Source organism: Sapajus apella, unplaced genomic scaffold (assembly GCF_009761245.1).
Source record: "Sapajus apella isolate SASKATOON/1434 unplaced genomic scaffold, GSC_monkey_1.0 scaffold14, whole genome shotgun sequence".
NCBI classification, from domain to species: Eukaryota; Metazoa; Chordata; class Mammalia; order Primates; family Cebidae; genus Sapajus; species Sapajus apella.
In genome coordinates, this window is record NW_022436954.1 from 29,937,382 (window position 1) to 29,964,940 (window position 27,559).

The 27,559-nt window shown below is 38.0% G+C and overlaps 1 protein-coding gene across 1 annotated transcript in view; it reads left to right on the top strand.

Annotated features, from left to right (window-relative positions):
- Positions 1-27,559, top strand: part of CCDC73 (coiled-coil domain containing 73) — an 86,820-nt gene that overhangs the window by 11,539 nt on the left and 47,722 nt on the right. Inside the window, exons 4-6 of the mRNA XM_032283652.1 lie at positions 23,491-23,619; positions 24,400-24,459; positions 25,221-25,325. Of these exons, the coding sequence (XP_032139543.1) occupies positions 23,491-23,619; positions 24,400-24,459; positions 25,221-25,325 (294 nt within the window). The remainder of the gene's footprint in view (positions 1-23,490; positions 23,620-24,399; positions 24,460-25,220; positions 25,326-27,559) is intronic.

Sequence of the window (27,559 nt, forward strand, 5' to 3'; positions counted from 1 at the left end):
TTTACATTTTGGGGTACATGTGAAGAACATGCAAAATTGTTGCATAGGAACACACGTGGCAGTGTGATTTGCTGCCTTCCTCCCCATCACCTACATCTGGCATTTCTCCCCTTGCTATCTCTCCCCAGCTTCCCACCCCCCACCCTCCCTCCCCTATTTCCCCCCAACTGACCCCAGTGTGTAGTGCTCCCCTCCCTGTGTCCATGTGTTCTCATTGTTCAACACCCGCCTATGAGTGAGAACATGCGGTGTTTGATCTTCTGCTCTTCTGTCAGTTTGCTGAGAATGATGGTTTCCAGGTTCATCCATGTCCCTACAAAGGACCCAAACTCATCGTTTCTGATGGCTGCATAATATTCCATGGTGTATATGTGCCACATTTTCCCTATCCAGTCTATCGTCGATGGGCATTTGGGTTGGTTCCAGGTCTTTGCTATTGTAAACAGTGCTGCAATGAACATTCGTGTACACGTGTCCTTATAGTAGAACGATTTGTAATCCTTTGGCTATATACCCAGTAATGGGATTGCTGGGTCAAATGGAATTTCTATTTCTAGGTCCTTGAGGAATCGCCACACTGTCTTCCACAATGGTTGAACTAATTTACACTCCCACCAACAGTGCAAAAGTGTTCCTATTTCTCCACATCCTCTCCAGCATCTGTTGTCTCCAGATTTTTTAATGATCGCCATTCTAACCGGCGTGAGATGGTATCTCAGTGTAGTTTTGATTTGCATTTCTCTGATGACCAGTGATGATGAGCATTTTTTCATATGTTTGTTGGCCTCACATATGTCTTCTTTTGAGAAGTGTCTGTTCATATCCTTTGCCCACTTTTGAATGGGCTTGTTAGTTTTTTTCTTGTAAATCTGCTTTAGTTCTTTGTAAATTACGGATATCAGCCTTGGGCCAATTTTTTAATTGGGTTACTTGTTTTCTTATTGTTGAGTTTTCAGAGTTCTTTGTATATTTTGGATAGCAGTACCTTCTAAATGCTAAGCCAGAGTTCAAAGACTGTTAATATTTATAATACTATTGACTGTGATATGTATATCTTCACTGTTATAACTGCCAATAAATTGGTCATATATTCCTTGAACTTTATTCTTATACGTGAGTGATCAGAAAGTAAAAGCATAGATGGATCTCAGTACAGAACTTTAGAATGGATGGTGATGATCATGTTTCTGGCCCTTAAAAGTCTTATGTCTATTTAGCAAACTACTCGAGTACAATTAATATGTAGGAAACATTTCTTTTTAGTTATATCCTTGAAAATTAGAGATGGCTCTTTTTTAATAAAAAGAGAAAAAGCTATAATTTAAAAAATCTGTTTGGAATCCCAAGTCAGAATTAATAAAAGGGCCATTCATTTCTATCAATAAAAACTTCATATATAAATAACTAAATATTAAATCAGTAGTTGTGAATAAACACCTTTTTATTTATGTCTCTGTGGTTCATTTATGTTTTAATATTTTTAACAATGACTTTAGTAATTAATTTGGTGATTAAAATATTCATATGCCTTTATACAGTTAGTTTCTGCATTCTTATGAAAATATTATGCCTCATAAATTTTTGTACTGATTTTTTTTTGCATTAAATGAAAACAGATGCCTCATTGTAACATAATAGACTATTACATTTCTTTTTTAAGATGGAGTCTCACTCTGTCTCCCAGGCTGGAGTGCAATGGTGCAATCTCGGCTCACTGCAACCTCCACCTCCTGGGTTCAAGCCATTCGCCTGCCTCACCCACCCAAGTATCTGGGACTACAGACATGTGCCACCATGCCTAGCTAGTTTTTGTATTTTCAGTAGAGATGGGGTTTCGCCATGTTGGCCAGGCTGGTCTCAAACTCCTGATCTCAAGTGATCCACCCGCCTCAGCCTCCCAAAGTGCTGGGATTACAGGTGTAAGCCACCATGCTGGCCCTGACTATTACTAATACATAGTTTAAGACTCTGACCTATAGATGGAGATGAGATATCCTTAGTGGATTTACATAAGAAGTTGAGGAGTGTCTCTTTCTATGTGTGAGAAGAACGGTGTTGCTCATAAGAACACTTGCCTCTTTCTCTCAAGTCTTGGGGACTAGGCTAGAGCTACCTAAATGTACTAACATGTCATGTAGTGGTGATCTCTGTCACTCTAGAAAACATTAGTGTCAGTGTTCATGCTGCAAAGTTGTTCTTGGAAGACAGACTGTAATAGAAGGGTAAAGTGAGAAAATTTAATTATACTTGAGACTTCAAAGTTCATGTAACTGAAAGGGTGAGAATTTAAAAATATATATTCAGAGCCATTTTTTAATATTGCAGACATTCTAAGTACACTAATTTTATATTTTGTGTGTCTTATGTGGCTTTGATTTTTAACTTTGGGAAAAGATTTTTTTTTTTTTAACTTTTTCAGAAGAGAATCAAATTTTGTAACATTGGCTATATCACTCATTTAAAACTTCTAATCATTAATTCTCCCAAAGATAATTTCAATTTTTCTTAAACTGTTCTATGATTTTGTCCAGAACAGTTGTTATTGGTTTGTGATAAGGTGGAATTCCTTTTTTTTTTTTTTTTTTTTTTTTTTGGGGCAAAGTTAAACAGACCAAACTTAGTGGTTAGATAAAAACTAGGTATTACCATTCTGAATGCTGAGTTCACCGTTATGGCAATCATGAAGAATCCCTGATACTATCTATGAGCAGCATTCATAACCTCTGCTATTTGTCTGAGTAAATGTCAGAGCATTCAAGGAGATAGTGATATTAAACAGACTACCCCATACCAGAAAGGGAAGGGTGAAGGAAAAAAGAGCGAAATATTTATGACTCCAGGAACTGTAAGTTGTAATTTAATGAGATCAAAGCATGTGCTGTTTATTTGCTGCACTAATAGCTTTGAATAAAACGGTTAGAAAACAGACAATGTACTAAAAGTTCAGGATATTTAAAGGCTTATAAAGTCTATAAAATCAAAAGCATATTTTTCAGGGGAAGATCTTTTCGTGAGGTCTCTGATTTTAACTTATTATGCTCTTGAGATTAAGTAACTAATATATAAGAGAAAAAGACAGATGTAAGAAGTTACTAGTTTTTACTTGTGTCAGTCATATGCTGGTTTTCTATACCCGGTCTTCTCACCACCTCCCTATTGTTTCATAGCAATAATTGTAATAGGAATGTATGCATTTTGGAGTATCTTCTTTAAGACTTAACTGATTATGACAGCTCAACATTTTCAATTGTTGAAAAATGTAGAAAAACATAGATGTTTCTTGCATTTTGTAATCTTGATGAGGAAGAAACTTTTAGAAAATCAATCTTTATGTAGATAATTATAAACCATTTTATGCAAATATGTTTTAGCCATATGCCTTTTATCAATAGGACATTACATTTTAGGAGTGAATCTAGAATGGATCACTAGTGTAAGATAGTCTAATAATTTACTTTCTAAATCATGTGGATATCTATTTCATCCAGATGTATATTGCTTTAGGAAAAAATACAGAAAAACCAAAATTTCAAGGAATTATTGCTGTTTTTTTTGAAATTAGTACATAAAAAAGCCGCTTGAAAGCAAGCAGTTAGCAACCTTATTGTGTAAAGAAAGATTTACATTATTTTAAAGACAATATCATTGGTATCTTTTTTAAAAAGCAGACTTAGTTGACAAGCCCACTGCTGGGTATATACCCAAAGGAAAAGAAACCAGTATATTGAAGAGACGTCCACAGTCCCATGTTTGTTTCAGCACTGTACACAGTAGCCAAGATTCAAAAGCAACCTAAGTGTCCATGAACAGATGAATGGATAAAGAAAACCTGGTACCCATAAACAATGGAGTACCATGCAGCCACGAAGAAGAATGAGATCCTGTCATTTGCAAAAACATGGATAGAACTAGAGGTCATTATGTTAAGTGAAATAAGCCAGGAACAGAAAGATAAACATCACATGTTCTCATTTATTTGTGGCATCTAAAAAACAATTGAACTCATGGAGACAGAGAGTAGAATGATGGTTACCAGAGGCTAGGAAATGTAGTGAGGGGTGGGGTTGGGGGAAGGTGGGGGTGGTTAATGGGTACAAAGAAATTAGAAAGAATGAATAAGACATAGTATCTGATAGCACAACAGGATGATTATAGTCAATAATAATTGTATGTTTAAAAATAAGAGTATAACTGGATTTTTTGTAACACAAAGGATAAATCCTTCAGGGGATGGGTACCCCATTTTCTATGATGTGATTATTATACACTGCATACATATAACAGAACATCTCATTTGCCCCATAAATATACACACCTACTATGTACCCACAAAAATTAAAAAGTAATCAGTTGAGCATAAAATATTTCCTTTTATTATTCTGATGTTTGACTCTGTACTGCATAACTATAAATATCAGTCAAACATCCTATAAATATGAATTGGGATGAAATCTTTAGGGTTCTGTAGCAGATATTTTACCTTTGAATTAATTTCATAATTTTTTAAGAAGTTAATGACTGAAACAGGTAGATTTATTTTTATTTATTTTTTTGTTATACTTATTTATTATGTATCTGGGGTACATGTGCAGAACATGCAGGTTTGTTATATAGGTACACATGTGCCATGGTGGTTTGCTGCATTCGTCACCCTGTCATCTCATCTACATTAGATATTTCTCCTAATGCTATCCCTCCCCTATCCCCCACCCCCGTTATCCCTCCCCTAGTCCCCCACACCCCGACAGGCCCTGGTGTGTGATGTTCCCCTCCCTGTGTCCATGTGTTCTCATTGTTCAACACCCACTTAATTACTATAACAGCTAGATTTATTTTTATACCCTTCAGTATCCATAGTAGTTTTAACTACTATCTTATGTTTTTGAATGTTTTTCCACAGTGGAAATTATGAAATCAATAAACTATTTTGTTCAGTAAATAGTTTGACTTTGTTAAGTCAAAGACCATCTGGCCTATCTACTTGAATAATATTTATTATACTTGTTTTCTACTGTATACTTGTGTCTGAACTTATTCAAAGTTTATTTATTTTAAACTCAGAGTTTAGGGCTGCTGGTTAAAACAGTAAATGTTTTTATCTAGCCATAAAATATGCTGTTAACATATTTAGTATAATATTTATCACTCACCATCTATTAACCTTTGTTTTGCCAGTATTGGTAATAAAACTGCACTTGGCTGTTCACACTTAAATCAGGAACATCTCTCTGTAACATAGTGATCTAAAGGGCTGTGGTTGTTACCTTTAATAAAGTAGCTAGTTCAGTCAGCGATGGAACTCTCACTATACTTATACCTACCACTTTCTAAGCAACCTTACAAATGGACCCTGAGCTGTTGTGTCAATAGTATATTTGAGTGAATATGACTGCTCTCAAGTTTTTTTTGCCATTTACTTTTATCCTGAGTAAATCAAACCTTTGATTTTATCAACTTTTATATTAGACAAAGGTAAATCACATTTTTCTTCATATCATGTTCATTACTCTTTTCTACTTACAATTTTTAATTTTTCTTAAATCTTTGAATGTATGAAAATACTGTAGGATAAAAGAGTTTATAGTTTATAGGAAAACCTTTATTGTTACCAGCTATGAGACAATTAATTGTTTAAATACATAAAGGAATACTTAAATATTCATGCCATTTATTTATTTTTATACTTAAAGTTCTAGGGTACATGTGAAGAACATGCAGGTTTGTTACATAGGTGTACACATGCCATGGTGGTTTGCTCCACCCATCAACCCATCTACATTAGGTATTTCTCCTAATGCTATCCCTCTCCTAGCCCCCCAACCACCTACAGGTCATGCTGTGTAATGTTCCCTTTCCTGTGTCCATGTGTTCTCATTGTTCAACAACCACTTATGAGTGAGAACATGCAGTGTTTAGTTTTCTGTTCTTGTGTTAGTTTGCTGAGAACGATGGTTTCCAGCTTCATCCATGTCCCTGCAAAGGACATGAACTCATCCCTTTTTATGACTGCATAGTATTCCATGGCGTATCTATCATTGATGGGCATTTGGGTTGGTTCCAAGTCTTTGCTGTTGTGGACAGTGCCACAATAAACATATGTGTGCATGTGTTTTTATAGTAGAATGATTTATAATCCTTTGGTTATAGACCCAGTAATGGGATTGCTCGGTCAAATGATATTTCTATTTCTAGATCCTTGAGGAATCGTCACACTGTCTTCCACAATGGTTGAACTAATTTACACCCCACCAACAGAGTAAAAGCATTCCTATTTCTTCACATCCTCTCCAGCATCTGTTGTTTCCTGACTTTTTAATGATTGCCATTCTAACTGGTGTGAGATGGTATCTCAATGTGGTTTTGATTTGCATTTCTCTAATGACCAGTGGTGATGAGCTTTTCCACATATGTTTGTTGGCTGTATAAATGTCTTCTTTTGAGAAGTGTCTGTTCATACCCTTTGCTCACTTTTTGATGGGGCTGTTTGTTTTTTTTCTTGTAAATTTGTTTAAGTTCTTTGTAGATTCTGGATATTAGCCCTTTGTCAGATGGGTAGATGGCAAAAATTTTCTCCCATTCTGTAGGTTGCCTGTTCACTTTTGTGATAGTTTCTTTTGCTCTGCAGAAGCTCTAGTCTAATTAGATCTCATTTGTCTATTCTGGCTTTTGTTGCCATTGCTTTTGATGTTTTAGTCATGAAGTCTTTGCCCATGCCTATGTCCTGAATGATATTGCCTAGTTTTTCCTCTAGGGTTTCTATGGTTTTAGGTCTTATGTTTAAGTCTTTAATCCATCTGGAGTTAATTTTTATATAAGCTGTAAGGGAGGGATCCAGTTTCAGCTTTCTGCATATGGCTTGCCAGTTTTTCCAACACCATTTATTAAACAGGGAATCCTTTCCCCATTGCTTGTTTTTGTCAGGTTTGTCAAAGATCAGATGGTTGTAGATGTGTGGTGTTATTTCTGAGGCCTCTGTTCGGTTCCATTGGTCTATATATCTGTTTTGGTTCCAGTACCATGCTGTTTTTGTTACTGTAGCCTTGTAGTATAGTTTGAAATCAGGTAGTGTGATGCCTCCAGCTTTGTTCTTTTTGCTTAGGATTGTCTTGGCTATGTGGGCTCTTTTTGGTTCCATATGAAGTTTAAGGTGTTTTTTTCCAATTCTATAAAGAAAGTCCATGGTAGCTTTTGGGGTTAGCACTGAATCTATAAATTACTTTGGGCAGTATGGCCATTTTTGTGATATTGATTCTTCTTATCCATGAGCATGGAATGTTTTTCCAATTGTTTGTTTCCTCTCTTATTTCCTTGAGCAGTAGTTTGTAGTTCTCCTTAAAGAGGTCCTTCACATCCATTGTAAGTTGTATTCCTAGATATTTTATTATCTTTGTAGCAGTTATGAATGGGAGTTCACTCATGATTTGGCTCTCTGTTATTGGTATATAGGAATCTTGTGATTTTTGCACATTGATTTTGTGTCCTGAGACTTTGCTGAAGTTGCTTATCAGCTTAAGATTTTGGGCTGAGACAATGGGGTTTTCTAAATATACAATCATGTCATCTGTAAACAGAGACAATTTGACTTCCTCTTTTCGTAATTGAATACCCTTTATTTCTTTATCTTGCCTGATTGCCATGGCCAGAACTTACAATACTATGTTGAATAGGAGTGGTGAGAAAGGGCATCCTTGTCTTGTGCCGGTTTTCAAAGGGAATGCTTCCAGTTTTTGCCCATTCAGTATGATACTGATTGTGGGATTGTCTGTTTAATAATAAACAGCTCTTATTATTTTGAGATGCATTCCATCAATACCTAGTTTACTGAAAATTTTCGGCATGAAGCGCTGTTGAATTTTGTCAAAGGCCTTTTCTGTATCTATTGAGATAATCATGTGGCTTTTATCATTGGTTCTGTTTATATGATGGATTACATTTATTGATTTGCAAATGTTGAACCAGTTTTGCATCACAGGGATAAAGCTGACTTGATTGTGGTGGATAAGCTTTTTGATGTGCTGCTGGATTCTGTTTTCCAGTATTTTATTGAGGATTTTCATATTAATGTTCACCAGGGATATTGGCCTGAAATTTTCTTTTTTGGTTGTGTCTCTGCCAGGTTTTGGTATCAGGATGATGCTGTCCTCATAAAATAAGTTGGGAAGGATTTCTTCTTTTTCTGTTGTTTGGAATAGTTTCAGAAGCAATGGTACCAGCTCCTCTTTGTACCTATGGTAGAATTTGGCTATGAATCCACCTGGTCCTGGGCTTTTTTTGGGTGGTAGAATATTCATGCTATTTATTAATAATTTATTAACACTTGAGAGTACTTTATTTTACAAGTAGGGAAAATAATTCTACATCATAGTACAGCTGTAGCAATCATAGAATCCCTTGAATTCAGCTTTGTACAAATAATAGGTAACAGTGCCTTGCACATGGTAGATGCTCAAATACTGGTTGCATGGATTATTACATGCCAGGAACTTTTTATTTATTATCTCCATTTTGTAGATGAGAAACTTAAAGTAAAATGAAATTAAGTTACCTAAAGTTACACAAAAAGGAAAAGAGAGCCAACATTGGAACACAGACAAATTTGGCTCTAGAACCTGTGGTGTTAACCATTCCACTGATAATAGCAGCACAAGCATTTCATTCACATAAGTTTTTTCTCTACCGTATTCTCCTTTAAGAATAATATATTTATGAAAAGGGGACATTGTTGAAAATTCATACTCCTAAACTACCAGCTCCTTATATTCCTCCACTCTGTAGAACTGCAGACTAGTATGTCACCACCTTGAAGGTATTCGATATTCTGCTTCCTTTGGGCTTTTCATTCAGCCTTCCCCTTTTTCCAACCAGAGGATCCTTTTCTATCATATTCACCATTACATGACCAAATCTATTACTTCTAGTCCTTCACCTGGTCCATGGGACTGTTCCCATGTACATGGAATACCCTGCATGATATTTCTTTTTTATTTTTTTTAATTTTAATTTATATATATGTGTGTGTGTGTGTGTGTGTGTGTGTGTGTGTGTATAATTGATTTATTTTTTATTTTTATATGTATATAGCATTTTAGGTTTTGGAGTACATGTGAAGAACATGCAGGATTCTTGCATAGGTACATACATGGCAATGTGGTTTGCTGCCTTCCTCCCCATGCCATATCCGGCATTTCTCCACATGTTATCCTTCCCTAACTCCCCAGCCCCCATTGTCCTTCCCCGAGTTCTCCCTCAACAGACCTCAGTGTGTGATGCCTCCCTCTGTGTGTCCATGTGTTCTCATTGTTCAACACCCACCTATGAGTGAGAACATGCGGTGTTTGATTTTCTGTTCTTGTATCAGTTTGCTGAGAATGATAGTTTCTAGGTTCATCCATGTCCCTACAAAGGACATGAACTCATTGTTTTTTATGGCTGCATAGTATTTCATGGTGTATATGTGCCACACATTCCCTGTCCAGTCTATCATCATTGCGCATTTGGGTTGGTTCCAAGTCTTTGCTATAGTGCTGCAATGAACATTCGTGTGCATGTGTCCTTATAATAGAATGATTTATAATCCTTTGGATATATACCCAGTAATGGGATTGCTGGGTCAAATTCTATTTCTAGGTCCTTGAGGAATCGCCGCACTGTCTTCCACAATGGTTGAACTAATTTACACTCCCACCAACAGTGTAAAAGTGTTCCTATTTCTTCTTATCCTCTCCAGCATCTGTTGTCTCCAGAATTTTTAATGATCGCCATTCTAACTGACATGAGATGGTATCTCGATGTACTTTTGGTTTGCATTTCTCAAATGACCAGTGATGATGAGCATTTTCTCATGTTTGTTGACCTCATATATGTCGTCTTTTGTAAAGTGTCTGTTCATATCCTTTGCCCACTTTTGAATGGGCTTGTTTGTTTTTTTCTTGTAAATCAGTTTTAGTTCTTTGTAGATTCTGGATATTAGCCCTCTGTCAGATGGGTAGATTGCAAAAATTTTCTCCCATTCTGTTGGTTGCTGATTCTCTCTAATGATTGTTTCTTTGTTGTGCAGAAGCTCTGGAGTTTAATTAGGTCTCATTTGTCTATTTTGGCTTTTGTGGCCAGTGCTTTTGGTGTTTTAGTCATGAAGTGCTTGCCTATGCCTATGTCCTGAATGGTTTTGCCTAGATTTTCCTCTAGGGTTTTTATGGTGTTAGGTCTTACGTTTAAGTCTTTAATCCATCTGGAGTTAATTTTAGTGTAAGGTGTCAGGAAGGGGCCCAGTTTCTGCTTTCTGCATATGGCTAGCTAGTTTTCCCAACACCATTTATTAAACTGGGAATCCTTTCCCCAGTGCTTGTTTTTGTCAGGTTTGTCAAAGATCAGATGGTTGTAGATGTGTGGCATTGCCTCTGAGTCCTCTGTTCTGTTCCATTGGTCTATATCTCTGTTTTGGTACCAGTACCATGCTGTTTTGATTCCTGTAGCCATGTAGTATAGTTTGAAGTCCGGTAGTGTGATGCCTCCAGCTTTGTTCTTTTTGCTTATAATTGACTTGGCAATGTGGGCTCTCTTTTGGTTCCATATGAAGTTTAAGGTGGTTTTTTCAGGTTCTGTGAAGAAGGTCATTGGTAGCTTGGTATGGATAGCATTGATTCTGTAAATTACTTTGGGCAGTATGGCCATTTTCACGATATTGATTCTTCCTAACCATGAACATGAATGTTTCTCCGTTTGTCCTCTCTTATTTCGTTGAGCAGTGGTTTGTAGTTCTTCTTGAACTACAAACATCCTTTGTTAGTTGTATTCCTAGGTATTTTATTCTCTTTATAGCAATTTTGAATGGCAGTTCATTCTTGATTTGGCCCACTTCAAGTCTGTTATTGGTGTATAGGAATGCTTGTGATTTTTGCACATTGATTTTGTATCCTGAGACTTTCCCGAAGTTGCTTTTCAGTTTCAGGAGATTTTGGGCTGAGATGATGGGGCCTTCTAAATATACAATCATATCGTCTGCAAATAGAGAAAATTTGACTTCCTCCTTTCCTAATTGAATACCCTTTATTTCTTTCTCTTGCCTGATTGCTCTGGCCAGAACTTCAAATACTATATTGAATAGGCATGGTGAGAGAGGGCATCCTTGTCTAGTGCCAGATTTCAAAGGAAATGCTTCCAGTTTTTGCCCATTCACTAGGGTATTGGCTGTGGATTTGTCATAAATAGCTTTTATGATTTTGAGATACATTCCATTAATACCTAGTTTATTGAGAGTTTTTAGCATAAGGGCTGTTGAATTTTGTCAAAGGCCTTCTCTGCATCTGTTGAGATAGTCATGTGTTTTTTGTCTTTGGTTCTGTTTATGCAGTGAATTACGTTTATAGACTTGCCTATGTTGAACCAGCCTTGCATCCCTGGGATGAAGCCTACTTGATTGTGATGGATAAGCTTTTTGATGTGTTGTTGCAGTTGGTTTGCCAGTATTTTGTTGAAGATTTTTGCATCTATGTTCATCATGGATATTGACCATGATGAAGTTTTCTTTTCTTGTTGAGTCTCTGCCAGGTTTTGGTATCAGGATGATGATGTTCTCAGAAAATGATTTGGGAAGGATTCCCTCTTTTTGGATTGTTTGGAATAGTTTCAGAAGGAGTGGTACTAGGTCCTCTTTGTATGTCTGGTAGAATTCAGCTGTGAACCTGTCTGGACCTGGGCTTTTTTTTGGTGTCTAGGCTATTAAAATAGCTGCCTCAACTTCAGCCCTTGTTATTGGTCTATTCAGGGCTTCAACTTCTTCCTGATTTAGGCTTGGGAGGATGAAAGTCTCCAGGAATTTATCAGTTTCTTCCAGGTTTACTGGTTTATGTGCATAGAGTTGTTTGTAGTAATATCTGATGGTGGTTTGTATTTCTGTGGAATGAGTGGTGATATCCCCTTTATCGTTTTTTATTGCATCTATTTGATTCTTCTCTCTTTTCTTTTTTATTAATCTGGCTAGTGATCTATTTTGTTGATCTTTTCAAAAACCAGCTCCAGGATTTATTGATTTTTTTTGAAGGTTTTTTGTGTCTCTATCTCCTTCAGTTCTGCTCTGATCTTAGTTATTTCTTGTATTTTGCTAGGTTTTGAGTTTTTTTGATCTTGCTCCTCTAGCTCTTTCTATTTTGACAGCATAGTGTCGATTTTAGATCTTTCCTTGCTTCTCATGTGTGCATTTATTGCTATGTATTTTCCTCTAGACACTGCTTTAAATGTGTCCCAGTGATTCTGGTACGTTGTGTCTTCATTCTCATTGGTTTCAAAGAACATCTTTATTTCTGCCTTCATTTTATTGTTTATCCAGTCAACATTCAAGAGCCAGTTGTTCAATTTCCATGAAGCTGTGTATTTCTGAGTTAGTTTCTGAATTCTGAGTTTTAACTTTATTGCACTGCAGTCTGAGAGACTGTTTGTAATTATTTCCATTCTTTTGCATTTGCTGAGGAGTGATTTACTTCCAATTATATGGAGTAGGTGTGATGTAGTGCTGAGAAGAATGTATATTCTGTGGATTGGGTGTGGAGAGTTCTATAAATGTCTATTAAGTTGGCTTGGTCCAGGTCTAAGTTCAAGTCCTGGATGTCCTTGTTAATTTTCTGTCTCATTGATTTGTCTAATACTGACAGTGGAGTGTTAAGGTCTCCCATTATTATTGTGTGGAAGTCTAAGTCTCTTTGTAAGTCATTAAGAACTTGCTTTATGTATCTGGGTGCTCCTGTATTGGGTGTGTATATATTTAGGATCATTATCTCTTCTTGTTGCATTGACCCTTTTACCATTATATAATGTCGTTCTTTGTCTCTTTTGATCTTTGTTGGTTTAATGTCTATTTTATCAGAGGCTAGGATTGCAACTCCTGCTTTTTTTTTGCTCTCCATTTGCTTGGTAAATCTTCCTCCATCCCTTTATTTTGAGCCAATGTGTATCCTTCCATGTGAGATGGGTTTCCTGGATACAGCACACTGATGGGTTTTGACTTTTTATCCAATTTGCTAGTCTGTGGCTTTTGATTGGGGCATTTAGCCCATTTACATTTATGGTTAATACTGTTATGTGTGAATTTAATCCTGCCATTTTGATGCTAGCTGGTTATTTTGCCCATTAGTTGATGCAGTTTCTTCATTGTGTCAATGCATTTTACCATTTGATACATTTTTGGAGTGGCTGGTACTGTTTGTTCCTTTCTATGTTTAGTGCTTCTTTCAGGAGCTCTTGTAAAGCAGGCTTGGCGGTGATGAAAGCTCTGAGTAATTGCTTGTTCGTAAAGGATTTAATTTCTTCTTCACTTATGAAGCTTAGTTTGGCTGGATATGAAATTCTAGGTTGAAAGTTCTTTTCTTTAAGGATATTGAATATTGGCCCCCACTCTCTTCTGGCATGTAGGGTTTCTGCCAAGAGATCTGCTGTGAGTCTGATGGCCTTCCCTTTGTGGGTAACCCAACCTTTCTCTCTGGCTGCCCTTAGCATTTTTTCCTTCATTTCAACCCTGGTGAATTTGACAATTATGTGCCTTGGGGTTGCTCTTCTTGAGGAATATCTTTGTGGTGTTCTCTGTATTCCCTGGACATGAATATTTGCCTGCCTTGCTAGGTTGGGGAAGCTTTCCTAGTAAATATCCTGAAGAGTGTTTTCCAGCTTGGATTCATTCTCTCTGTCACATTCAGGTACACCTATCAAACGTAGATTAGGTCTTTTCACATAATCCCATATTTCTTGGAGGCTTTGTTCGTTTCTTTTTCCTCTTTTTTTCACTAATTTTGCTTCTCATTTTATCTCTTTGAGTTTATCTTCAACCTCTGATATCCTTTCTTCTGCTTGGTCAATTTGGCTACTCAAACTTGTGTATGCTTCGCAAAGTTCTCGTGTTGTGTTTTTCAGCTCCATCAATTCATTTATATTCCTCTCTAAGCTGTTTATTCTCATTACCATTTCATCAAACCTTTTTTCAAGGTCTTAGTTTCTTTGCATTGGGTGAGGACATGATCTTTTTGCTCAGAGAAGTTTGTTATTACCCACCTTCTGAAGCCTGTTTCTGTCAATTCATCAGACTGTTTCTCCATCCAGCCTTGTTCTCTTGCTAGTGAGGAGTTGTGATCCCTTGGAGAGGAGAGGCATTCTGTTTTTGGGTGTTTTCATCCTTTTTGCGCTGGTTTCTTCCCATCTTTGTGGATTTATTTACCTATGGTCTTTGTAGTTGGTGACTTTCAGATGGGGTCTCTGAGTGGACGTCCTGTTTGTTGATGATGAAGTTATTTCTTTCTGTTTCTTAGTTTTTCTTCTAACAGTCAGTCCCCTCTGCTGTAGGACTGCTGGAGGTCCACTCCAGACCCTGCTTGCCTGGGGATCACCTGCAGCAGCTACACAACAGTAAGGGTTGCTGCCAGTTTCTTTTTCTGCTATCTTTGTCCCAGAAGGATACCCACCAGATGTCAGTCTCAGGTCTCCTTTATGAGGTAACTCTTTGGATATACGGGAGTTGGGGAGCTGCTTGAGGAGACAGTCTGTCCTTTATAGGAGCTCAAGTGCTGAGTTGTGAGCTCCATTATTCTGTTCAGAACTGCTGGGCAGGTACATTTAAGTCTGTTGCAGCAGAACTCATAACCGCCTTTGTTTTCCCAGGTGCTCTGTCCCAGGAAGGTAGGGCTTTATTTATAAGTTTCTGTTGTGCTGTTGCCTTTTTTCAGGGATGCCCTGCCCAGCAAGGAGGCAGACTAGTCACAGTCTGCCAGCAGAGGTGTTGCTGAGTTGCTGTAGGCTCTGCCCAGCTGCCGTGTGCACTTTCCTGCAGTCTTGTTTATAGCCATATAGTTAGAACTGCCTCAGCAGTGGTGGCCCGCCTCTGTAATGACAGACTCTCTCTGTAATGGCAGACGGCCTCAGCAATGGCGGGCTGCCTCGGCAATGGCAGACCGCCTCGGCAATGGCAGACCACCTCGGCAATGGCAGACCACCTCAGCAATGGCGGACTACCTCGGTAATGGCAGGTGCCCCTCCCCCACAGAGCTAGACTATCTGGGTTCAGCTGTGCTTGCTGTGAAATTCTCAATCCAGAGTGTTTCAGATTGCTGGACTTTGTGGGGGTGGGACCGGGTGAGCCTGATCGCCTGGCTCCCTGCCTCAGTTCCCTTTTTTTCAGTTGAACGGGCGACTCTGTCTCCTAGGCGTTCCAGTCACCAGTTGAAATGGTGCCTGGATTTGTGTGAGTTCTCGTGCAGAGACCCACTGCGCCAGCTGAAATAGCTGCACTGGAGACTCATGATGCTTTTTCGCCCGGGAGTCTCCTGACCTGGCTCCCTGTTTCAGTCCCCTTTTTTTCAGTTGAACAGGCGACTCTGTCTCCCAGGCGTTCCAGTCACCTGTTGAAAAGACACCTGGATTTGTGTGAGTTTTTGTGCGGACACCTGCTGCCGGCTGAAATAGCTGCGCTGGAGACTTGTGGTACTTTTCTGCCCAGGAATCTCCTGGCCTGGCTCCTGATTTCAGTCCCCTTTTTATCAGTTGAGTGGGCGACTCTGTCTCCCAGATGCTCCAGTCGCCAGCTGAAACGGTGCCGGGACCCCTGTGAGTTTTTGTGCAGAGACCGGCCGCTCTGGCTGAAAGAGCCACACTGGAGACCTGTGGCGCTCCTCCGCCCAGGAATCTCCTGGTCTGTGGGCAATAAAAATCCGTCTGGAAATGTGGCAACCACTCACCCTCTGTGCTCTCACTGGGAGCTGCAATCCAGTGCTGCTCCTACATGGCCATCTTGGATCCCTCCTCAGTATTTCTTTTTTCTTCTGTTTATATTAACTCACTGCTTCACCTTTTCTTTAAAACTTAAACCTTTCAACTATTGTCATCCCAAGGAGGTGCATGACCCACAGTGTACTGGTGCTGCTTTTCTTTTTTACCCCATTTCTATTCTTTCTCTCTCCCCTTGGAGTCAGAGTCTCACTCTGTTGCCCAGGCTGGAATGCAGTGGTGCAATATCATGACTCACTTCAGCATTGGTGTACACCCGTGCTCAAGAGATTCTCCTACTTCAGCCTCCTGAATAGCTGGAACTACAGGTGTGCCACCATAGCTGCCTGGTTTTTTTTTTTTTTAGAGATGAGGTCTCACTATGTGGCCCAGCCTGGTCTTGAATTCCTAGACTCAAGCAGTCTTCCTGCCTCAGCCTCCCAAAGTGCTGGGATCATAGATATGAGTCATCATACTCAGCTGGCATTCTCATTTGTAGTATAAATACAATAATATCTGCTTTTACTGTTTTATATATGTGTAATAAATGTAAAATTATAAAATGTATGAGAAAGCACTTTGAAAAGATGTAGAAGCTCAGTATTGAAGCAAATAAAGATAGAGTCTTTGTGCTTGAAGGAATGGTTGGAAGAATCCTGGAGCTATAACTGTTGTCTTCTTTTCTCTGATAGCAGCCCTAGAGGAATACTGTAGAACTGCTAAAACTTCTTAGGGCATGATTTGCAAATTGTTAACTGGATCCAGCCTTTTTTTTTTTTTTTTTTTTTTTTTGGAGAGGGAACTGAGACCCAAAGAGACTGGGTGAATTAATGTCAAGCAGCTTATAAAAAAGATTTTCCACTTTGCCTCACTTTGTTTTGCATAATGGTTATAATCGGTTTATTCTAAACAACCTGTGATTTTTACAGTGTAATCTGAAACTCTTCTTGTAACTGACATTGTGATGATTCCCCAATATTCAGTCCACCCTCAGATGATCATTCTGTCTCCAAACCAGTAATATTACTCCATTCCTTATGGCAGTGTTTGGTTCAGGAATGAGCATGTGATCCAATTCTGGTAAGCAAGAGGTAGTTCAAGGAAACATTTTCTTTCTCTTTAATGAGTCCCAGAATAAAACAGTTGCCACATAATACCGGAATTGGTCTTTTGTTAATAGTCTAAAGAAGAGGCCCAAGAATGGAAAGTGGAAACATGAAAATAACTAGTCTACATTGAGCTATATCAAGTATCCAGGTCAACCAGCTTCCCTAACTTTGTGCTCCCTGTTATAGGACAGTAAATTTTCTTACTATTTTGTGGCTTAGTTATGGTTTTCTGATACTTATAGCCAAAGCATCCTAACTCTTACTGACACTTGGTGTTTTTTCATTATTGAATATTGTGTTTTATACAAAATTATGGTTGTTTAAAACATAAGATGATTGGTTTTATGACATTTATGTGACTGTTAACTTTTCCAAGGTTGTCTACTCTAAAATAAATTTGTCTGACTCCCTGATTATCTTTTTCCTCCCATTTTTTCAAAACTGTATCTTAAGGTCTCTTCTGCTTTTTTCAGTCCTTCTTTCAGTGAGCTCAAATTTCTTAATTCAACTATTCACTTCATGTGCATGACAGCATACATAGTTTTTCAGTCTCATATTTTTCTTAATCTCTGGTTCTACATGTTCAACTACCTGTAGATCATCTCCTTTTGTGACTTATTATAACTTCAGGGTTAATAGGTCACACATTGGATTCTTCACTCTCCCATCCACTCTACTTCTGGAAAAAAAATTCATGCAACTCTCCTTTCAAAGGAAGCCATCTTGCTGCCTGTGAAGGTGTATCATCACTGACACATTGAAACTTTATTTGAGGGAATTCATGTTCAGCCTTTTGTAATTTGAAAAAAATATACTTTGAAGAATCTTTTTTGAGAATAGTAACAACCTATGGTTCAGGCTTAATAATTTGTACTTTTTGGGTTTTTAAAGAGCCTATCTCAGGACATTTTTTTGTTTTTTTCTTTCTTTTTTTTTTGAGATGCAGTCTTGCTTTGTCCCTCAGGATGGAGTGCAGTGGTGCAATTTTGGCCCACTGCAACCTCCACCTCCCAGGTTCAAGAGATTCTTCTGCCTTAGCCTCAGGAACAGCTGGGACTACAGGCGTGCACCATTGCCCGACTAATTTTTTGTGTTTTTAGTAGAGACAGGGTTTCACCATGTTGATCAGGCTGGTCTCAAACTCCTGACTTCAGGTGATCCACCCGCCTCAGCCTCCCAAAGTGCTGGAATTACAGGCATTAGCCACCGTGCCTGACTGATATTTTCTGTCTCTTACTTCGTGTAATTTTAAATATATCTTTTGTCTCTTTCATCAGTGAAGCAGACTTTTAATTTCTTTTCCATTTTCATGTTTCTTTCTTTCAAATTTCATGGTCACCTTTTCCTTTCTTCCAGTTGCACTTAGTCACTCTAGAATTGTCATTGACTCATCTTTTTCCTCTATTCTCCTTGTTCAGTCTATTATATGTTTCTTTAGAACATCTCATATTTTTTACTCTCCGCTTTTCAATACGGCAGACACTCATCATCTCCTGCCTGGGTTAATGTAATAGCCTCTTAGCCAGTGTTTTTTTTCTCTAGTTTTTATTCATTCTTTTTGCCAGACTAAGTTTACTAAGTTACTGGTTTAACTTCTATGTACCTGACACACTGGAGGTACTTGGTATACGTAGAAGGAATGATAAATAATTCTCCTTTGCCTACCAAATCAAGTCCCAGACTTATTTAATTGGCTTTCCAGAGCTTTCATGATCTGGTCCATTCTACATGTTCAATATTGTTTGCTTTTGCTTCCTAACAAGCATCTTCCATTCTATTTTAGACAAAATTATTTGTTGCCATTAGCATAATTCTTAGTTCTTTCTGCCTTTTGGTTTTGTTTTCTTCCACATTCCTTCCGACACTTGAAATGCTTTCTTTCAATGTACTTGTACTAAATAGGATTGGGCCAGGAAACAGATGGCACATTGGAATGGGTAATTGAGAAAAGATTAATGAATAAGCTCTTTACATAGCTGTAGACAGAAGTAAGGAAAACCAACAAAGGATGGTGAAGCACCCCACAGATAAAGTAGTGGGAGAATGATTAACACATCTGTACCTGAAGGGGTAAGGGAATTAAGCAGATACTGGAATCTGGAAAGAACTGTAGCTATAGCTGTAGAAGAAAGCCACAAGGAAGAAGCTGTGACCCTTTTTTTTCTTTTTCTTTTTTAAAGAGATGAGGGTGTCAGGGTGGGATTTTTTTTTTTTAAGAGATGGCAGTGGGGGATGGGGGGGGTGGTTGCTGTGGCACAATCATCGCTCACTGCAGTTTTGAACTCCTAGGCTCAAGTGATCCTCCCGCTTCAGCTTCCTGAGTAGCTAGGACCAGAGGCATATACCATCATGCCTGGCTTTTTTTTTTTTTTTTTTTTTTTCATTGCCCATGCAAGTTTTGAACTCTTGGCTTCAAGCAATTCTCCAGCCTTAGCCTCCCAAATCATTAGGATTAGCTGTGATCTTTGATAAAGATATAAAGCTATTGCTAATTTGTTGTCAGTAGGGAAGGAGCTGGTGAAATATCTCATTCTCTTTCTCTTCCTAGCCTATTGATGTGCTAGTACCTCCCACAGATTTAACCTAATTAGGAGCCAGAAGGCAGAGCGTTTGCTGTACCCACAGAGATCAGCCACATAGAGCACAGAGCAGTGTGCAGAAAGGGTGGGAAGTGAATCAGGAGTGACAGATGGAGGATATCCAGTATACTACTCATTCTACAAGGCCCAGCTCAAGGTCTACCCACTTCATTCAAACTTTCGTTCATTACTTTGATATGTGCTAATTGTTCTCCTTATACCAGATGCCAATTTGTTTGCCTGCTTTTCTAAGAACAGAGCCCTGTCTCTTGACTCACTTGGTTACTTTAGCAATCATTTTATGCAGTGTACATATCCAAAGGTGGTACGTGCACTAAGACCAATGAATTCTTTCTCCTGGATTTTGAATTTGGAGTTAGGATATACTTGGGTAAGTTTCTCCCTGGGTAGATAAGCTGTAGCATGTAGTACTTTGAAGGTATTGGTAGCCCTGTTTTCTGCTGCTCCTCTTTCAGATTCCTTTTGGGTTTTCTCCTGTCTCAGTTGACTTTATTTCTCAGCCTTCTATACTGGCTTCTTCTCTAATCAATGAATTTTCCTTAGCATTGAGTCATTTGCCATCTCCTATCCTCTAATAACTCTCTAAGTAATAGTACCTGTTTACAGATTAAATACTATTTTAAAACTATAAAATAAATGTTTTTATTTTGGGAAAAATAGAAAATACTAATCATGTAATAAAGAAAATAAAAATTTCCTATAATCTCACCACTCTAATGAATCAACTTATTTCTACAAAAGAGTCAAAAGTTTGTTATTTATCTAGTTCTTAAGACCTTTAAAAAATGAAGTAGTCAGGATTTTTAAAAATTATAATTTAAGTTCTGGGGTGCATGTACAGATCATGCAGGTTTGTTACATAGGAATACATGTGCTATGGTGGTTTGCTGCATCCATCCCCCCGTCATCTACATTAGGTATTTCTCCTAATGTTGTCCCTCCTCAATCCCCCGACCCCCTGCTCTCCCTCCCCTTCCCCCTGGCCCCCTGACAGGTCCCAGTATATGATGGTTCCCTCCCTGTGTCCATGTCTTCACATTGTTCAACACCCACTTATGAGTGAGAACATGTGGTGTTTGGTTTTCTGTTCTTGTGTCATTTTGCTGAGAATGATGGTTTCTAGCTTCATCCATGTTCCTACAAAGAACATGAACTCATTCTTGTGATTGCATAGTTTTCCATGGTGTATATGTACCACATTTTCTTTATCCAGTCTATCATTGATGGGCATTTGGGTTGGTTCCAAGTCTTTGCTATTGTAAACAGTGCCACAATAAACATGCTTGTGCATGTGCCTTTATAATAGAATGATTTGTAATCCTTTGGGTATATACCCAGTAATCGGATTGATGGGTCAAATGGTATTTCCATTTTTAGATCCTTGAGGAATCACCACACTGTCTTCCACAATGGTTGAACTAATTTACACTCCCACCAACAGTGTAAAAGCGTTCCTATTTCCCCACATCCTCTCCAGCATTTATTGTCTCCTGATTTTTTAATGATTGCAATTCTAAATGGCATGAGATGGTATCTCAATGTGGTTTTGATTTGCATTTCTCTAATGACCAATGATGATGAGCTTTTTTTCATATGTTTGTTGGCTGCATAAAGGTCTTCTTTTAAAAAGTGTCTGTTCATATACCCAGTTTTTGATGGGGTTGTTTTTTTCTTGTAAATTTATTTAAGTTCTTTGTAGATTCTGGATATTAGCCCTTTGTCAGATGGGTAGATGGCAAAGATTTTTTCCCATTCTGTTGGTTACTGGCTGACTCTAATGATAGTTTCCTTTGCTATGCAGAAGCTCTTAAGTTTAATTAGATCTCATTTGTCTATTTTGGCTTTTGTTGCCATTGCTTTTGGTGTTTTAGTCATGAAGTCCTTGCCTATGCCTATATCATGAATAGTTTTGCCTATGTTTTCTTCTAGGGTTTTTTATGGCATTAGGTCTTGTGTTTAGATCTTTAATCCATCTGGAGTTAATTTTTGTATAAGGTGTAAGGAAGAGATCCAGTTTCAGCTTTCTGCATATGGCTAGCCAGTTTTCCCAACACCATTTATTAAATAGGGAATCCTTTCCCCACTGCTTGTTTTTGACAAGTTTGTCAAAAGATCAGATGGTTGTAGATGTGTGGCATTACTTCCGAGGCCTCTGTTTCTGTTCCATTTTTCTATATATCTGTTTTGGTACCAGTACCATGCTGTTTTGATTCCTGTAGCCTTGTAGTATGGTTTGAAGTCAGGTAGCATGATGCCTTCAGCTTTTTTTTTGTTGTTGTTGTTGTTGTTTCTTAGGATTATCTTGGCTATGCAGGCTCTTTTTTGGTTCCATATGAAGTTTAAGGTGGTTTTTTCCAATTCTGTGAAGAAAGTCAGTGGTAGCTTGATGGGATATCATTGAATCTATAAATTACTTTGGGCAGTATGGCCATTTTTGTGATATTGATTCTTCCTATCCATGAGCATGGAATGTTTTTCCATTTGATTGTAGTCAGGATTTTTAATTGCACACTGATTTAATCAGCAAAGGAATTCATGGGAAGGGTATTGGTCATCTCAGACTTGAAAATTGATTACAAACAAGGGAGACTATGCAGTATCCAAGACCACAGCATAAAACCGGCTTCCACTCCTAAATGTTGTATACCACAGTTTATACCATCATTCCTGACTATAGTGAATGCTGCTACTGCTGCTGCTGCAGTGCTATCCCTGTCACCCATGGAAGCTTAAAGTTACTATACTGTCTACCAATAGATGAGTTTGCAATAGTCCTTGTTTTTTGTGATAACTAATCCAATATTCAAGACAGGTGCATCTGATTAGCAGAGCCTGACCTTGTGCTTATAAAGCTGGTACCTGGCATCTTTGCTTCTCTGGTAGATAGTGGGCTCTTATATTGTAGAAAAACTGCCACAGCCTACCAGAGAAGCAAAGATGCCACGTACTAACTTTATTAAGGGAGTTTAGATACTGTGTAGCCAAGACCAAAAATCAGATTCTTGAGTATTTAATATGATCAATATACACAGAAGGACAGCACAAACAATTGTACACCAATTCAAAAGTTGATATTTCAGGATTTTAATGTGTTTCATTGGTATCTGTGAAACTCAGTGAACATATAACTTCACAAATGAAGACTGCTTTTACATTCTTCAATTCTATTCTCTACAACACTGCTAGTTATTTTTCTAAAATGCAGATCTTGTTATGTCATTCTTCTACTCAAAATCCTTCAGTGGTTAATTCCCATTTTTAAAAATAGGATAGCATTCAAACTCTTTAGCGTGACCTACAAGTCCTTCTCAATATTTGAATCCTGCCAAATTTCTAGCAACTACCAATATTCTACTGTCCCCTGCAATAACACATTAGCTCCAGTCATATCTTATTGGTTCTGTTTCCCTGACAAATACCATGCTCTTTCATGTTTTCGTGGCTTTGTGGATGTAGAACCTTTTGATTGAAATACCTATACCCTTTGTTGTCTTTTTTGGCAAATTTATCTTTAAAGATTCTGTTCAAATACCACCTTTGCATGTAATGCCTTGTTAATACCCTCAGTTTCCCTCCTTATATTTCTTATATATTCCTCTAACATAGCACTCATTACATTGTATTGTAATTATTTTTTACATAATTATTATTATTAGAGCCTAATCCATTTGGGAATTGAGATTTCCTTATGATTTTATCTCTGAAGCTGTTTGTTGAATAAGTAATGAAAACACTGTACTTCTGGTTAGTTGATTTTGTTAGTACACTCCTTTTAAGATCCAAGGTCGTGGAGTCTATCTCTGTATGATTGATTAACTTTGCCTGATCCACAACCACAGATTATATTCCCACCTTGGCTAATTTTGCAAGGGGGAATTAGGGAAAATAGACTTTAATGAACCAATAGTATTATCTTGACATATGAAATACAACAAATTATAATTACAGGCTTAAGGATGAACTTTGAAACTGTCAGAAAAATACCTTGTTTTAGTGAAATATGTGTACTGAATTTTCTGTTTGATATGTTTCTTATTAAGGAACTAAAAAAAGTAGCCTCAGACTTGATAAAGTCGAAAGTCACACGTCAGTACAAGATGGGAGAAGAAAACATCAATCTAACAGTTAAAGAACAAAAATTTCAGGAACTTCAAGAAAGACTCAACATGGTATTTTATTAAGTGTATTTGTTTATAAAATTAGTATTTTCAGTAAAACTTATGAGAATTTCAGGATTGTAACACAAAAATATTCCTTTTTTGCAAAGTAAATATGCATAAAGGTATTATGAATCTTTTTATTAAATAATTTTTGCCGTGGACTTTAGAGACACTAACATTTGGCTAGAACTATTTTATTTCTACTTGAATATGGTTTTGAGTAATCTTGTGGTACAGTGGTGTCTCAAATGAGAAATTTTGTAGTTTTTAACATTTACAAGTTTGCACCAACCTACATTGGGTATATAATATCTTCTTCAGTTCACTGAAGTCACTGTTTCAACCACAAACAAATGCGGGTATTTTGGGCCAGGTGCAGTGGCTCACACCTGTAGTCCCAGTACTTTGGGAGGCCGAGGTGGGTGGATCACTTGAAATCAGGAGTTCAAGACCAGCTTGGCCAACATGGTGAAACTCTGCCTCTACTGAAAATACAAAAATTACCTGGGCATGGTGGTGGGCATCTGTAAAGCCAGCTACTCGGGAGGCTGAGGCATGAGAATTGGCTTGAACCTGGGAGGCAGAGATTGTAGTGAGCCAAGATCACACCACTGCTCTCCAGACTGGGTGATAGAGCAAGGCTCAGTCTCAAAAACAAAAACAAAAACAAATGTGGGTACTCTGGGGGTAGTAATAGGTCATAACACTCCAATATTTGTTTAATACTGAATTGAATGTAGAATTTGCTAAATTTTATATCATAACGTTAAGACTACTCAAATTTTAAAGCAATTGGAATTAAACGAGAAGATTAATGAAGAGATTGCCCATATTCAAGAAGAAAAACAGGTAAGCAATTTTAAGATATTTGGAATCCAGTAAATATTCTAAAAATCAGATAAAATGTGAAAAATTAATTGGAATCATACATAGCAGGCGCTCCGTGAATGTGTATTAAATGTACACATGTATGCTTTTTAAAATCAGTCTTAATATACATTTTAAAAAAACCTTAGTTTTTGTCCTTGTTACAGTAGAGCAGTGGTACCCTAGCAGATAGTTACTGAAGTTTATTTATGTGTAGTACATACTTTTTCTGGACATTGTACTGTCATTTGAATCTATTTGATGCTTATAATTATTCCATTTCTAAAAAGATGTGTGAAAGAATATTCTTCCTGTTTCTTTTTTCTCTTTTACTTTTTTTCCATTTGAGTCTGAATGTATACCATGACATCCTAGCCCATTATGACATTTTATAATATTATACCTCATATGACATTTTAGTAGTGATATATTTACTGTTGTAGGGGAGTGGTGGCAAGCCAGCAAATGTTTATTTTGGTTTTGAATTCTTCACATGTGTCTTAGAAGTCACAATTTATTCCAAAAAGACATTGTTAATTATTTGAGGGACTCTTGGAAATAATGTAATAGAAATTATTTTAGATACCATTAGAGGTGCCATTAGTTTAATATAAAGTGTTGAAATCAAACTATAAATACAATGAGTTAGGAAACTGGAAAATGTATGTGAAGAATTAGCTTAGAAACATACCTACTATCTTAAAACTTTTAAATTGATATATCATATTTGTGTATTTTCAAAGGATATCATCATTTCTTTCCAACATATGCAGCAGTTACTTCAGCAACAAATTCAAGCTAATACTGAAATGGAGGCAAAATTGAAGGAGCTAAAAGAAGATAATCAGGTTATATTTATCAATCTCTCTATATATGCTTTAGTATATATTCATCCAATTAAATTCCCCTGTTTAGTTCATTCTTCTGTCTAGTTTTATGGAGATCATTTTGAATTCTAAGGGTAAGATATTGATTTCCTTCATCAACTTGTTTTCAGTATCTAAAGTAATGAACATATATTATTCAACTTTATGTCACTAGTGAAATGTTAAATTTTATCAAGTATCTGACTTCATTTTACAAATGAAAAATCCACCCTGTTACAACAGAATGAATAGGATTTTTTTTATATACTAGAATTCTGGTCACTATCCAACACTGAAAATAAAAGGTGAAAATGTCAACCGCAGTTTAAGAGACATTCAGCCTGCTCTCAGAAGTTTGGGGTAGATCTCTCTTCACAGTAATATGGTAAAACTGGCACTGTTACCACAGCAATCACCTCATCATCCTCTTTCTAATATATATAAGAAAATGATTGAGGAGGAGAAGACTTTGTTGGCCATTGATAATTTGGGAGTGCAGGGTTCAAAAAGAGACGCCTTTTCTCTTACATCCCCAGCAGAGGTGGGTGCATTTCCCCTTATGAAGCTAAGTGAAGAAATGTACAAGAAAATCTCTTGTAGGGATTGAGATACAAGAAGGGGAGACTGCCATTTGTTCCCTGGTTAGATGCTTGAAATGCTTTAGAAAGTTGAAGGTCCACTGTAGTTTTGCCAGTAAAGTAAAATGTAATTAAGTTCATGTGGAATAAGTTAGCATTTGTTTGTTTGTTTCTTTCTTTTTTTTTTTTTTTTTTTTTGACATGGAGCCTTGCTCTGTTGCCCAGGCTGGAGTGCAGTGGCATGATCTCTGCTCACTACAACCTCTGCCTCCTGGGCTCAAGCGATTCTCCTGCCTCAGCCTCCTGAGTAGCTGGGATTACAGGTGCCCACCACCACACCCAGCTAGGCATATGTTTCTTGAATTTGGAAAGTTTACCAAGACATATCAACTGATGTCCAGTTTGGTCTACAAGTTTCAAAAAAGAAAGTTTTTGGAGTAATCTTGCCAATGGGGCTTGAAGTGTATTATTCTTCAAAAACCTTAGTGGTTCTTTGGCTTCACATGATGGAACCATGGAGGTTAGTGGAGGAGCAGGAACTGCCCTCTATGCCACTGGGCTAAGAGATGGGATGTCGAATTCAGAAAAGGGGTTGGGGATATGTTCTAATGGGGTGGCCAGTAGCAGACATTTCTATCCTTATGAAGGGGTTCTTGGTAGCAAAGGAGACAGGGTAAAGCTGAACATTTCCCATGAAAACTACAATTACCTCCCACATAAAAACTACCATCAGTCGAGGCCAGGGCCAGTTTCATGAGTATGTGACCAGTGCACTTGCATCATAGGGACCCACACTCAGAAGGGCCTCTTGCTTCAGGTTTAATGTTTCATGGTCAGTGTCTTAAAGATTTTATTTTGAGTTTACATTTTGTAAATGAAGTCTAATGGAACAATGGAGCATGTGCCAGGGGCTTGGATCCTCAGCTCAGGTATCGTCTTGTCTCCAGTATCTCCCAGGACTGGTTCTTGGCTGTTGGCTCCTCCACCCTCTGGGGACCTAGGTCCAGCTTTGCCTTCTCCTCTCTGTTCCTGTCCTGCCACTGGTGCAGTTTGACTGGCTCACATTCACAGGGACCTTTACTCTTTGGTTGGGGTGTAGGTGCAGGCAAGGAGGGCCTATGTTGGGTGCATATGCCCCACTGTATTTTGGGGTGAGGCATAACAACAGTTGTCTTTGTTGCATGTTGGCAGTGCCTTAAAATGTTAGGCAGGTGACTTGGTGGGAGTCTGCGGGGAGGATGAGTCCCTAGTCCAGGTACTGAGTGCATACCTCCTGGCAGTTGCAGTTTCCTCAGAGTCACCCATTTGCCACGGGTTGGGGTGAAGGGACCATGGGAAGGGAATATTGACTTCCCCACCCTTCCCCACCCATGTCCAGGACATAGTAGATGGATCTAGCAGCTGGCAGGACAGGGAACCTGGTAGTTGGCAGCTCTCGCTTGTGCTGAGTTGTGTGATGAGGCCCTTAGGCACCTATGAGGGTCTACATTTGCCTGGCGAGTATCCCCAAGCCTAGAGGATCATGATATTAAATAGAAAATAAAAGGCACCATGACAAATTGAAAGAGAGAGAGGGGCTGCAAAGAAGAGAAAAAGTTTTATATTTTAGTACCGTTATCTAGTCCTAAAAAGTACTAT